This window comes from Sardina pilchardus, chromosome 5 (genome assembly GCF_963854185.1).
Source record: "Sardina pilchardus chromosome 5, fSarPil1.1, whole genome shotgun sequence".
Classification (NCBI taxonomy): domain Eukaryota; kingdom Metazoa; phylum Chordata; class Actinopteri; order Clupeiformes; family Clupeidae; genus Sardina; species Sardina pilchardus.
In genome coordinates, this window is record NC_084998.1 from 13,887,029 (window position 1) to 13,901,821 (window position 14,793).

Genomic DNA, 14,793 nt, shown 5'->3' on the forward strand with positions numbered 1-14,793 from the left:
ATTGTGAAATGTGCTAAAACACATTTCACAAACGTTTCCGCCATGTTCCCCAATGTCTAAACACAATACCCTTTTCTAAAGCTACATAAGCACAACCACACCTTCTCACTTCAAAACTCAAACTTTCACACCAAAAGAGCAGCTCGAAGCTTTAAAAAATGTAAACACTATATCATTACACACTACAGCAAAACAATTTAAAACACAATGCTCAATTTGTGAGAAGGTTCTTTGTTTCGTAACTGCCAATGCATATTTTTTTTTAAAAAAACTAGTAGTAACGGATCTTCTTAGATCTCTGCAGAGGGTTAGGCATTTAGAGTTGTGAGTTTCATATGAAGAGTACAGAAAATTCTGCAAGTACACTACTGTAACACAACTCAATGCAAAAAACAGCATCTATTGCACACAACAGTACTCTTGAAAACATGATCAGGGTGTGAAGTTGTGTACTGCTGTGTACAGCGGCTGGTATTCTGATTGCGGCTGTGTTGCAGCGAAGTGAGGGGTGCCAGAGGAGGCCAGCAGCTGACGGGGGAAGCCGACACACTGTGCGACGGTGGATCCAATCAACATCTCGTAACCAACCGTGGTATCTTCTCATCGCTCTCTATTCCGAGGAAAATTAAGGGGAGTCTTTGTTCGTACTATACTCTAGCTTACAACCTTTGCCTACTGCTCGGTGGAAGCTGTGACTGAGCCAATGTGTGTTTTGGTTCCGGTATAGCCGTGGGGGCGGAGCCTGGACCACTACGTCTGCAGACGACGACGGCCTGAACCGCATGCCTACTACACTGACGGTGAACTTTGCTGCATCTGTGGGTTCGTTTTCTCTTTGGATTATCGGGGACTGGAATTGTTTTCTTATATACTGGTCGGTGGGGACAGCCGTATGTATGCAGTATGGACTCATTTTACTAACTGGACTGTTGGCAGGGGATGTTGAGCTTGCTGGGGGCCTGTCACTGCTCGCCATTGCTGGGCTGGGAGCTACCCCATCCCCCCCTTTGTGGTGTGGTTTATTGCACTGTAGCGTATAGAGAGCCGAAGTCCCGCCCTTCTACTTCCGGTCTATGGGACCTATTTCACGATTTTTTATGCATGGGAGTCAATAGATAACAATAATTTTTTGGTCCCGTTCGAGTTGGACCGTGCATTTCACATATGATGTGTGGGAATTTAAAAGATAATTTTTCACATTAATAAAGTTCTGTTTTTCGTTAGATTTTAAAAGTTATGTAAGTTTTGTGCGAATCCGTTCAGTGGACTACATCTCTCGTCTCAAACGATGCACGTCACCAACTAGCAAACGAGAGGCTGGCTAGTAGCTAGCTATTATGCTAGTTAACGGTTACATCTTGCTGCCAGCTAAGTCACTTAACAGTAGTGTTTGTAATGTACAGTCTATGAATGAAATACAACTTATCTGATGTGTTTAATCCTCTGACTCATGATATATTCATCGGCAAGGGGGAAGCTCAAATAAGACCTGTTGCTGGCGCCCGTGGCTGTGAATTGGTCTAACGTCACTAACGCGACTGATGTGTTTGTAGTCGTTGGAAACACGATCTTTCACAATGTTGTAATTCACTAGTTACGACATACTTTTCAAATGTCTTCACATGAAAAATTGTCATTAAAATGGACAAACATCATATGGGTAATTCAAGGCACAAGACAATCGGGACCAGAAAATAATTTATATTTCTCCATTGACTGCCATTAAAAAAAAATCCAAAGATAGGTCCCATGGAGGCAAACGGAAGGGGAGGGACTTCGGCTCTCTATTGATAATAGATCATATGTATTGCTGAATCTGAACTGATTGTGTGAAGATTGCTGTGAATTCTCTTGAAGTGTGCCTAGTGGGTGCACTGTGTGTGGGGGGGTGTTCAGCCTGCCTAGCCTTGTGAATGTTAGTTGCGTGTGAGACTGCCCCTAGTGGTGCCCTTTTACATCAGTCTGCTGACCTTCAGTCCTGTGTGTCTTTTGTGTGAATAAAAACTGAACTAAACTTAAAATCAATGTGTGTTGTCTGTGTCTTGGGTGGATCTGAGGCCTGTGTCTTGGGGAAGAGTAGCCCTTGTGCACGACATACAGTAGGTACCTGTTGGTTTGGGGAATTGGAAAACAGGTTTGTTGGCTGGCAGATGGCTTCTGACCAAGGCATTCCTCAGGGTTGGTGCCCTTCGGAGGGAAACCATGCGAGGCTCTGTAAAAAGTGTGGAAAGGGCGTCATCACTCAGTAAAATATCCCAGTTCTCTGTTACGATATTCTTGACCTTATAGGCCATGTTACTGTACTGTGTGGCAAAAAATATTCTGGGGGATTGTTGTTTCTGTCTGGGTTTCTTTGTCAGAGGCTGATTTCGGTGCACCGCCTCTGTTTTTGTGAGGGCTCTATTCAGAACACCATGGGCCCTCATTTATCAACCGAGCGTAGAAACCAGCGTAAATCTGAGCGCAGAAACCATCTTACGACGAGGCTCACGTGTGATTCATCAAACTTTCGTATCACTCCAATTCCAGCGTAAGAATAAACGTGTGTTGATAAATGTGGTGGCTGGAAACAAGCGTGATTTAAATACCACGCCCCTATATTGTGCTCGTTTTAATGACCTCGCCCCTAGAATTTACGACATGAAGGTGCATTAAGGCCCGATCACATTATAAGCGGCATGCGCTGCGCTCACCGCTAGGTTGCTCTTGGTTGAGATAACGTTCCACGATTTTTGTTGCTGTTACCGCTCCTATTTCTATGGTTACTGCTGGGCTCCGCGCAAAAGACCATTCACTTACAGCGCGCCGCGGTCAAAGTTCAACATGTTTCAACTTTGACCGCGGCAAGCGCAACAGCGGCAAAGCGGCAAAATGCCGCCGGCGCTGCGCTTTGCTGAGCACAGCGGCAGAGCCGCTTTTGCGCTCTCAACCCATTGAAAGTAATGGTTTTCATAGCGCATGCCGCTTATAATGTGATCGGGCCTTCATCGTCCAAAAGAGACCATTAGTGATCTCGAGCCACAGTGACGTCCAGCTGAACCTTGTTAATTTTGACAGCTAGAAGCTGTCATCAAGGAAGGCGGGAAACTAGAGCGATTTAAGCGCAACAGACTTTATTTTCGCAGAGAGAACGCATCATACTATAAATACATTCATTACAAAACCATACAACACTGAAATTTGCCCTTTGAAAATAATTTTAAATATATAATTCATAAATGTTGCGTTTGCCAAAGAGAAAGTATAATCATCTCCTATGGCTATTCTAAGCCAAATTTGAGAAAATGGGGAGCGCTCGATTTTTGCAAGCACGATTACAGGCTTCAGAGGGAGCTAGAGAATTCGAGATTTTTCCTAAACAGCCTATTTCATATTCTACCTCCAGAATCCCATGACAGTTCAAGCTTATATGACAAAAAAAAAAAAAAATGCTGCCGACAGCAGCTTTAAGATTTAATTACGATTTTTCTGTATAATACTTTATTATTTGTATTGTATTTATTTCCAGAATAATTTGTTTGTATTATAAGAATAATATGATTAAGATTATAGACAACATCCCCTTTGAACTTATTGATTGAGTGTTACAATACAATAACACAGTACAGGGCTGTACGCTTAGCTTTTTCACTAGGAGCACAGGTGCTCCTAAATGAAAAAATGTAGGAGCACAGAAAAAAATGTAGGAGCACTATGAAATTTCCTTGAAAACCTTATTGCCTTAAGCAGGATACAGATCAGTGGCAATCCTAGTCTCTGCTCAAACCCTCCACACACACAGAAAATGGCTTGTCTGGTTTCTATTTCATATTTTGAATTCACAATTTGTATACATTTTGTTAACAATTCATAGCATTATAGGATCTGCATAATTACTTACAGTATAGCTTAAAATTCAAAGTAATTTGAAATCTTCATATTGATTACACTTGTCTTTAATGATATTACAGGGGTGGTGTGTAGGTCTAATTGAGTGCCTGTCACTTTAAGTAGTACCGCACTTTAAGTGCCTACCGTAGCCTACATGAACATAATTAGGTTTCATTCGGTTTTAGGAAAATAGTCAGGCATAGTTCAAGGATACATGTTTTCATTAAATAACATGCATGTTCAAAAAACTAACAACGGTAAAGACAAATATTTCCGGTGTAATAGAAAAGATGAGTGTCCAGCAATGTTAACTTCTATGATTTAGGTAGCTTACCGTGGTATGGCATTGTGAGTTGTCCGTTCACTTTTTCCTTGGTCATGTTTAACTGGCTGGGTGCTTAACTTATTCTACCATTACTTGTCTTGGAGTTTGGCAGCCTAAATCTGTTATATCCAACCAGTGCTCAAAATAAAACGTTACGGTATTCTCCTGATAACGTTAGTGGAATGGATTTAATGTGAACGTAGCCTACATAAAAAGACGCAGTGGCTATATGATACAGCGCACATTTGCGATGAAAATGTTCCGCCTTTTTAAAGCTGATGTAGCCTACACCGAATCGTGGTTAAAGACATCATTTAGACAACAGAATCAGTAGGATACCATTTTGTTTCTTAGAAGTCTACCAGGCCTATGTCAAATGCAGGCTCGGGTGAAGCTGGGAGGAATTTAACGCACGGTTTCCACACCGTGTTTAGCCTATCAACCGTGATAACAATAATATTTTAAATGAACACGGTAAATGTTATAGTGAACATTTTTATCATGGTTTACCGTTTCACCGGTGTGGATTCATTTTAGGAGCAAAATGCGAATGAAAGGGTTGAAATCAGTACTCGCACGTGTGCGAGCATTTTCGACGACCTGCTCGCAGTGTACAGCCCTGCAGTAGTACGGTACAATAATGCAAAACAATAATATAAAATAAAACAATTGGGTCCAAATAAAACTATGCAGCAATCAAAGTGATACAAATTACATCATACCAAATTAGCTAAAAGTGCACTATATAGTCTCATTTCTCTCAAAGTGTACTGTATGTGTACTGTACATGCATGTTAGTGGGACGGGTTTTTGCAGGATGATTTTCCCATGGCAGAATATGGTGCATGAACCACATCCACATCAACAATTTTCACACTTCCCTTCTCACTTACATACTGTGAGTACTTGTTAGGCTGGGTGAACCCTGCCTGAACTTCCGGGGAATTTGAATTTCGCCTGGCAGCTGAGGCTGGAACCCAGCAGATCTATCTCCTCTGTTTACTGCCAGAACCTTTGGCTCCTATCAGAAACAGCCATACTCTAGTCCTGGCACGCTATTGGCCGGTGACGTGACGATGACGAAACATAAGTGACACAAAGCAGCAGTTGTGTACACACTCAACCTATCGATGCCGCTGTCACTTCTGTCTTGGAAGATTTTAAAGGCAAGTTTTCTTTGAAAACAGAGCAAAAACTTGCCCTGGAACAGAAGGACGTGTTTGCGATTCTACCGACCGGCTTTGGTAAAAGTTTATTTTACCAACTAGCCCCGCTTGTGGCAATTGCGTATGGAGTCATTTACCATTGATCACGCCTCTTGTGCAGTAGAAACAAAGCGCAGCCTACCCAGACTAATGTTCAATCTTAAAAGATTGAGCTTAGTATGGTGAAAACCAGACTAAGTACTTGTGGTAAGGGCTTCAGATATTTTGATGGCAGGAGTGTGCCAAAGTGCTCTGTCCATCCATGTTCCATTGGCCCTAGTCTTGCTTTGGGGTCCTTGGCTGTCGCAAGCAAGTGGCAAGTGGCATTGTAGTTGACCTGGCCCCACCAAGTACTCTCAGTCAACGCTGCATCTTGCTCTGGTGTCTGCTTCTCCAAAGTTGGCTAAGTATTAGACTGGGTCGGAAGCCATAGCCCCACCTTGCTCATACGGCATTCGCCGCCTCTCACCAGTGCCATACTGCTGCCAGATCTCCCTCTTCCCGAGTTCTTGGAAGTGTGGGCAGTAATGGAGAAGCAAAGCAGGTGTCTGTGTCATTGGAGACTACAACAACCCTCTTGCACTACTTCACACGAACAGCCCACTCAACATGCACCAGCAACCTGGCATCAGCCTCCTCAATCCAGTTCAAGAGGTCTGGGATCTCTTCGCTACCACCTGTCTTTGCTGGTAGCACCTCATCATATACTGTATGACAACAGAGTTGACAATGACAGTAGCATTGCCACCGGCTCGATTGCACACTATGGGTGCCTCTCATTTGGTCTTTTATACACCCTCCCTTCCTTCCTCAATCCTCGTCCTCGCTGATATAGACAAAGAATGATGGGGCGGCAACAATGGGATAGTCTATCCAGTGCTAGTTATAGATCAGTGGGAACGAGCCTCGAGGATCGAGGAGAGTGTTTGAGAGCCACCCTATATCCCGAGCTGACTGCTGGAGATTCCGCTTGTTATCCCCAGACGCCCAGAACTTGTCAAGTGGCTGAGGAATGGGTGTGGTCAACAGCCTGCTTGGTGAGCAGATTGTGCAGTAGAACATGCACATTGACTGTCACTGAACTGTATGGATTCTGCCGATCTAGCACGAAGTCCAGCAGCTTTGAAATATTTTGGTTGAATGTAAGGCTGTGAGTAGTGCTCAGTGCATGCTGGAGATTCATGCTGGCATTCATGCTGTTTCAAAGCGTGGTTGTTGGTGAGAAAGTTGAAGATAGCAGTGATCATCCCAATCTCATGGAACAAGAGCTCAAACTCTGCTCCAGCATTTGCACTGTGTGGCACCTACTACATAAGGCGTGTTTCGACTATCGGAACTATCGGGCCGTTTTTCAGGGACTTCGCCGTGTGCGCGTGTCTCCACTGACCGGGCCGTCCCGACAGGGCCGTCTTCAGGGCCATTTACAGGAACTAAAGGAGTACCTGATGGAGGGTAGTTACTAAAAACGGCCCGGTAGAGTCGCTGGGTTGTACAGGATTGCCCTGGCTTGTTCTGTGCTGTAGGAGGTGACATTAAGCAGTAGCCTGGAAAACCAGCGCCAACTGCTGGACGGCAAAATGTTTTGCCTGCATTTGGGTCTGGCCTCGGACCATTGAACATTTTGAAAACACTGCCCTGAATCTGGCAGATGGCAACTAAACCAATCACAACGCAGAGATGTGTTTTGAATCAACGCGGGCGGGGCAGAGGGCTCTGGGGCGGGGTTTTGAGGGAGCGTTGGCCTATAGGCACAGACACGGTTTGAAAGACAACGGGTTGTGCTCATCAACAATGTTCCGTTGTTTCCATTCATCGAGGCCAGACTAAATTAGACATCCAATCCATTTAGGCTGGTTTATCAGGCTAATGAAGCAGACCATTCGAGCAGACCATCCAGCAAGTGTCAAAGGGTTCTGGAGGTCACTATAGGCGTGTTTCCATCACCCTGGCTCTGGGACTTTTTTGGGGGAAGGTACTTTTGACCAGACCGCGACTGGCCTGGTCCTCTCAGACGTTGTGTCTCCATTACAGTGATGGCCCTTCAATCAAGGCCTCAAACTGTTCTCGGCAGCGTTGATTTGCAGCCAGTGTAGTGCAGTGCCTCTACCTGTGCTAGCACTGGATATTCTGCTTCGTTCTTGTGTTGCCTGAACATCTCCCACTGGAGCGACCTGATCGCATCCTCCACAATCCTCCAGCATCCTAGTGAGAGCCCGGACATAATGATTACCATTTAACTCCAGCTCACACCCCAACCTTGGAAATCTTTTAATTTGACTACATCTGGTAAAATACAAGACAAGTTAAACCTTCTCCTCTTGTTTTCTGTGAACTCTGTCTAGAGGTTGTCACGGCTTTGCCTGGTTCCTCCTCCTGTCTGTCCTACGTCTGTCTCCTACAGGTGAGCTGGGCGCAGGTGTTTGGAGTCTCATTAATTACTTCCTGGTCTGGGCCTTTAAAAGAGTTCTCCAGACGAGGCTGGAGGTCGACCGCCACTGCTCTGTCTCTCCCGCACCGATTTAGGATTTTGCTTTGCTTATTCATTGCACCTCATATACTGATTGCATACACTTTTATTTTCCAAGTTCAACTCCACTACTGACGTTACTTAACCTATTCTGTTCAATTCTATTTATTTAATAAATCTAATATATATATATATATCGCTACTCCGCGTGTGCCTTTCCCTACTCTGTTGCGTGCTTTGAGCCAGGCTTGTAACAAGGTTGATTCACTGCCCGAGCCGAGTCCGACCCTGACCTGACCCGCGGGCCGGGTCGGGCCGATATTTCTCGCCACTATCCTCGGGGCCGGGCCGGGTCGGGCCTTGATCAAGCATTTGTGTGTGTTTTTTTTTTTTTAACGTTACTTTATTAGCCCAAAAAACACGCCCATTCTTCTTTGTTACATTGCACTGCGATTATTTGCTGCAACGAGATGAGACCTTTAACGCATGAAAGAGCAGAAGTGGGGCTTCCCAACAAGACTAGGCACTTGTCTGTACAAAGTATTAAAATCACATTTACAGTCACCCGCGCACCCATTTCTCTGAATTACTCGCTAACCGTGATCGCACAGATATGGCACGCATATCAGATGAAAGAGGAGACAGAGCTATCCATCGATACCAAATACATCCTTCTAGGTTATACAACAGATGAAGTGACAGCAAAATAATAACGTCATCTAGACAAAACCATGTTTTGTGTGCTTTTGTGGCATAGTATGTTCATAATCCAACGCTATCATGTGTTTCTCTATGGCAAGGCACATTCATAATCCGGTTTTGAGATCCTAGCAAATTCCTGCATTGTGTCCAATTCAAGACTCATATTGCATACTCATATTGCATCCGTAACAAGATGTGTACAAAATGCAACACAAGTTACAAAATGCAACACGTGTCATGTGCAGCATCTCCTCCACTCGCACTAAAGAATCCAAGATACTGTAGTTCAGCCTGTGAGCTTGCTCAGGCACATTGATACAAGGATTCAAAGATATTTGTCACATGCATATTACTAATGTAAACAATGCAGTGAAATTGTCAGTACCTTCGCCTATTGTGCATATGGGGGGGGGGGGGGTGACAACTCATGCAGTTTGGTGTTGAGCAGGAGCGTCCTCACGTGTCCATGTTGATTACAGTTTTTGCCTGTGTGGGATAAATTTGTATATGTTTCCCATTGTATTAACCATTTACTATAGCTTATATATATATAATTAACTCTAGTTGCCATCCTGGCCTTAGGAATGTGAAGGTAACCCCCATGGTGACCCCATGGCACACAAACACAAACATGGTTTAGGTTGAGGAGTTCTTGTAAACATTCTTATCTCTGTTAATTACCAGGTGGTTAAAGACTCACTGAAGTGTAGGCCTATCTAGTGATTTTCCATGCGTGTGTGTGTTAAGGGTATAAGAACAGGCTTCACCCACAGTTGTGTGGGTTTTGTTACTTTTATGTGAGTAACATGCTCCCGGTATCGTGAATAAAGCTGCAGTCTCACACCAGTTGTCTTGGACTAATTTTGACCACACCCGTTGCTTGAACAAATAAGTGACTTAAAAAATAAAATACCCAGCAGTGTGTATTTTCTCTGCCCCTCCTTTCAAATACAACATTCCAATTTCTAGAAAATGTATATTCCCAAGAAAAGTGGATTTTACAGGGAGGGTTTACAGGGGTACAGCTCCATAGACCTCCATTCATTCTGCCCTTACTCGTGAGTGCCCTCGCGTGGAACCAGAATAGGAACTGCAACCAGTTCAGACAACAGAAGTTTCCGAAGAGTGGAGGTTCTCCCCATAATAGACATTCTCTGACTGAGTTGAAAACAATGCACGCTGGATAGAAATGCTACATTAGCTGATGTGTTCCAATAGGACAGGAAGTCACCAGGTGACAATAAACCCAACGTTGGAGATCTGAAAACTTTGGTCTGATTTTTTCATTCCATTTTTTTTAATTCATATGTGAAACACAAAATATTCTACATAGCACAAAATATAAACAAAAATCCCATCTATCATTCATACCTGATTGAACTTTCTGTACTCATTGTGAGTAATTATCATAGCAGTAAAATTACAAGTGAAAATACCAATGTACAACAGAAAAATGTAGAGTAGGCTACAGTGGAATGACAATCTTGACTGTCAATGATATTTCAAAATAATGTTTGCCTGTAATAAATAGCTTTTCTCAGCTATCCACAAGGCCTCTATAAAAACACATTTCATAACATTGATGGTATATAATACAGTAAACTCAACATAACAGACATGGCAGTGGAGATGTTGCATCCCACTTTGTATTCCTAAATATTGTGTCTGCCACAGGTCATCTGTGGACCCTCAGTGTGATCTTAAACTCAGCGGTAGAAGAGCAGCACAGCAGCTTCAGTTAACTCTCTGGATGCACTCCAGTCTCTTCCTGTTCCATATCCATTCCAGTCAAAGCATGGGAAATCGCCACACTGACGAGGAGCCGCTTCAGGAAAGTGTCCCCCACCACCAATGCAATACTGTTAAAAACATAATGAGTTAGTAATGATGTTGAGATTCTTAAACTGCAACTGTGCCAGATAAAGCAGTCTCAAATTGGCTGGCCTCACAAAGGATGTGGTATACAATTTTTCTTAGAAAAACAAAGAAGTTGATCAGTGGTTATCCTTACAGTTTCAGTGTTACACCCAGTGGGCTTGACTCCAGAACACATGGCCATGGCTGCCCTCTCATTGTTGAACACTCTGAAGCTGATGAAGCCAGGAATGAACTCATCTGGGAGAGTAGAAGCATAACATCAACATACATGACGTAAGAATGTATAAACTGACATTGTATGAGTTATACTTCACTCTGTTTTGTCAACTATTACATCTACATCAGCTGAATTCAGACACCTTAAGTTGACTAGTGTTCAGTTGTTACATGGCTACTGTAAACCTAAACAATATAAATAAACAAAACTGTTTCATACTTCTAGCATTTGGGCCATAAAAGTTGGTTGTAGTGGCAGCATTTCCATAATCATACACCACAGGAGTAGATGGTCCATTGTTGGTGCCACACCTTCCAATGTTATATCTCACAGGGTAGCGCTGAAAACCATAGGTGATGAAAGGGTAAAGAATGTTAAATAGCTTTATATATTTATTGGTGTATATGTGAGCACAGGTGTGAGAACACATGATTTGTGGTGTTTCATGGACCTTGAAGAGGTGGTAGAGGTTCCCTCCGTAGAGTGTGAGAAACCTTGTCTCTGTGTGGTATTGCAGGATGGGCGCAATGGTCCAGTGTTGTTGTGGAGTATTGTTAGGAACATGCCAAACAGATACATCTTGTGCTGTGATATCATAGTAGCCAGGATTCTGTAAAGAACAAATAAATCCAATTTTGAGTGAAATAAGATCAAACAAATTACCCACATTTTCTTTTTAATAGTAATAATAATGAACCATTTTACTTAAAATTCCTTTCAGGATATCCAAGGTCCCTGCACTTAAACAACACACACAAAAAATACAACCAGATATACACAATCACATGATTACAGCATCGTATTGCAATCTAGAAGAAAATGCCTCCCAAGAAATCCTTTCCACTAAATCCTTTCCCTGCACCCCCTACCGTCTCCTAGCGAAAAAGCAGCCTTGCAAGATCTGCATCTGCGTCCTGGCAAAGTCTGAATTAACAAATCTCGGGAGAAGCGAGAACGAGCAAGAAACACAAAATGCTGAAAATTACATACACACTCCCTCCCCCTCAAGGACCGGTCAGCCATGCCAGCTAGTTATAAGAACAAGTAGCGATGGCTTTATTTTATAGATGTTTATCATGGCAGAGCCAGAGAAAAAGATCATAGAGATGGTTGTGAAATGTGCTCCTCAAATGTAATTTTCACCAAAGACTGGGACTGGGAATTCGTCTCTCGGAAAAAGATTGTTAATTATTCGGGACAGTCACTTAAAAAATAGTACAATCCCAGAAAATCCAGTACATGTGGCAACACTAAGCCAAGCGTAAGCATGTCAAGTTTCAACACTAGCTGACATGTAAGTGGTTCTTGAGATAAATGAATGCATAATTTGCAATACCAGCTATGGACAGAATTTAATTGAAAATTAACTGTCATATGTAATGTCATGGTGGTCATACAGTAGGCCTACATGACAAAATGGCTTAAATGATGGTAACAATAACACACACACACACACACACACAAACACACACACACACACACACACACACACACACACACACGCACACGCACACACACGCACACGCACATACACACACACACACACACACACACACACACACAGTATTTGTATTGGTTCATGACATGATAGGTAGCTCTGACATAGGTGGAAAATCATTAGATGAGATTAGATTCAACGTTGTTGTCATTGTGCAGAGTAAAGGTAGCCTAGAAATCTAGACGCACCCTAGCGGCCAAAAAATATTTTTGCCTAGCGGGATGGTCTAGGGTCGCACCGTTGAGGACAAGCCTGCGCCAGGCTCGAGTTCAGCCTGGCCAATCAGAACGCTCTATCTGTGTACGGAGTCCTTGAGCCCGAAGGCATCACGCAATAAACAAATCAGAAGCAACGAAAGGCGGGTCTTGGCATCTAACTTATCTTTAACACACAACAGCGCCGACTCCGATAATTAGATTTAAAACGTTCTCCTGCTTGCTAGATTTTCTTCACTGTTGATTCGCTGTTTCTCTTTGAGTTTCCAAGTTAATGTTAAGGCTGCTACGTCTATCATTGTCCTATACTTGTTGCAGAGCTGTGTAACATAACATCTATTTGCCTCTGTCTTGGTAAGTTCACACTTGAAAAAGCGAATCTAATCGGAGCTGCCAAGTGTCACGCTTTGAGTGTGACAGACAGTCAAACAAATGTTCGACGAACGCATCTCACTGTCGCTTGCAATTTTCTGAAACTTGGCAGCCCTGTTGCCGTTTTGCCAACCGGCTACGATTGGTCACAAATGCTGGCCTATTACGTGCAGAGGCAGTTTGAAAGACAACTGTTCATCCCACCCACAGGCTTCAACTCTGTGAATGGTCCGACTCCAGACTATACATTTCTGTGTAGTTTGGCTTGCCAGGCTAGAGTAAAGGTACAAAGGCAACAAAATGCAGTATAATCTTTTGTTTCTTATCAGCCTGGGGGTTACATGCCCATCAAGGTTCATGTGTCCCAGTGTTTCAGGATACTGAGAATCATCCACTGAATTGGTGAAAAATGTTTTCCAATCATTTATGTCATGCACAAATAAAATAAGGATGAATTATCGTAATTTATCATTTTATACTCTCTGTAAACCAGAAATACTGATTGCAAGTACATTGTAACTGCTTTCCATTTTACCTTGTAGTCATCACATGTTGCACCCTCTGCAGTCCCAAAGGTGTTCATGTTGGCCCATGTACCCTCTCCATCAGGGCGGTTGGGATTGCTTCCCTGTTCACTGGACCACCGGTCCCCCACAGTGCATTTCCCATATATGTTGTTCTCGTGCACACTGGCTACCAGTGTCCATCCACCACCTGCAGTGGTCATGTCACAGTAGGTCTGGTATACAACCCCACTGGAGGTGATGAGGTAATATAGGCCATCTGAAATAAATTAATACAAAAACAATGAATACCCATATTGAAATGTCTAATGTGCACAGGTCTTGAGGATCCAGCTTAGTTAAGCCAAGGTAGCAGGTGTATTTCAATTATGAAGAGCTTGCCTTCTTGAACACCATATTTCCGTTGAATATCTTTGCAGCTACGTCCAACAAGGTTAAACTTGTTCATAATTTTCTGCAGTTCATGGTTTGTGATATTGACTTCACGGGAATGTGGACTGTCAAGAAAGAAATCTCCACCTGCCACAAAAAAAGTCAGTATTCTGTGTTATATTCCACCAATCTGTGTGCAGGAACAAACAAACAAGCAAACAAAAACATAACTGTCATAGTTAGAAATCTGACACTGAATTATAAATCGACAAGGAACTGGGACACACTTTCTCTTTCACTCTCTCTTTATCACAGTTTGCTCAACAAGTTCAATGAGCTTTTTAAGCTTACCTGGACGACACTCAACAAGCGGTGATGACAGTGTAAGCCATACCAACAGAAGAATACTTTGCAACATGTTTGTGAGAAAAACAAAATGTCCAAGACACAGGCAAATTGTTGTACGATTTACAACGCTTGCTGTAATGTTTCCAATTATCAAAACAAAAAGGACAATGAAGGACTGAAGTAAGAGTTTAGTTTGAAGCTGGTTTTATACTCTGTGGTTAGTCATAAATACAGGTGCAAGGACTCAAAACACAGGAGCAATTAAAGCAAGATAGTCTATCAATAAGTAACTATTAGCAAGTGATAAAACATGCACCTTTATACATAAGCAATCGATTCACGTGTCACAAATATCCATTCAAAAGGTCACTGTTCCTTATTCATCTCTGTCTTAATTTTTTTTACCTCCGCCAAGGAGGTATATGTTTTCATCGGGGACGTCTGTCTGTCTGTCTGTCTGTTTGTTTGTTTGTCTGTCTGTTTGTTAGCAAGATAAGTAAAAAAGTAATGGATGGATTTCAATGAAATTTTCAGGGAAGGTCGGACGTGACCCAAGGAAGGTATGGCCATGTGGTGGCGATCTGAATAGTTTAGGTTCAAATGTATGACAACCTAGGAAGAACAATGCAGGCGGAGCTGCGCTCTCTGAGTGCTTTTCTAGTTACCTCCGCCAAGGAGGTTATGTTTTCATCGGGGACCAGTGTATGTTTGTTTGTCTGTCTGTCTGTTTGTCTGTCTGTTTGTCTGTTTGTTAGCAAGATAACTCAAAAAGCAATGGATGAATTCCAATGACATTTTCA

The 14,793-nt window shown here is 42.8% G+C and overlaps 1 protein-coding gene across 1 annotated transcript; it reads right to left on the reverse strand.

Annotated features, from left to right (window-relative positions):
• Window positions 1-10,275: 10,275 nt before the first annotated feature.
• Window positions 10,276-14,459, reverse strand: LOC134080243 (intelectin-like; the record flags this gene model as incomplete). The annotated part of the gene is made up of 7 exons (XM_062536566.1): window positions 10,276-10,428; window positions 10,581-10,684; window positions 10,884-11,004; window positions 11,116-11,274; window positions 13,285-13,532; window positions 13,655-13,743; window positions 14,416-14,459. Coding segments are annotated over 7 exons (918 nt in total), but the record flags the coding sequence as incomplete, so codon positions are not given.
• Window positions 14,460-14,793: the final 334 nt, after the last annotated feature.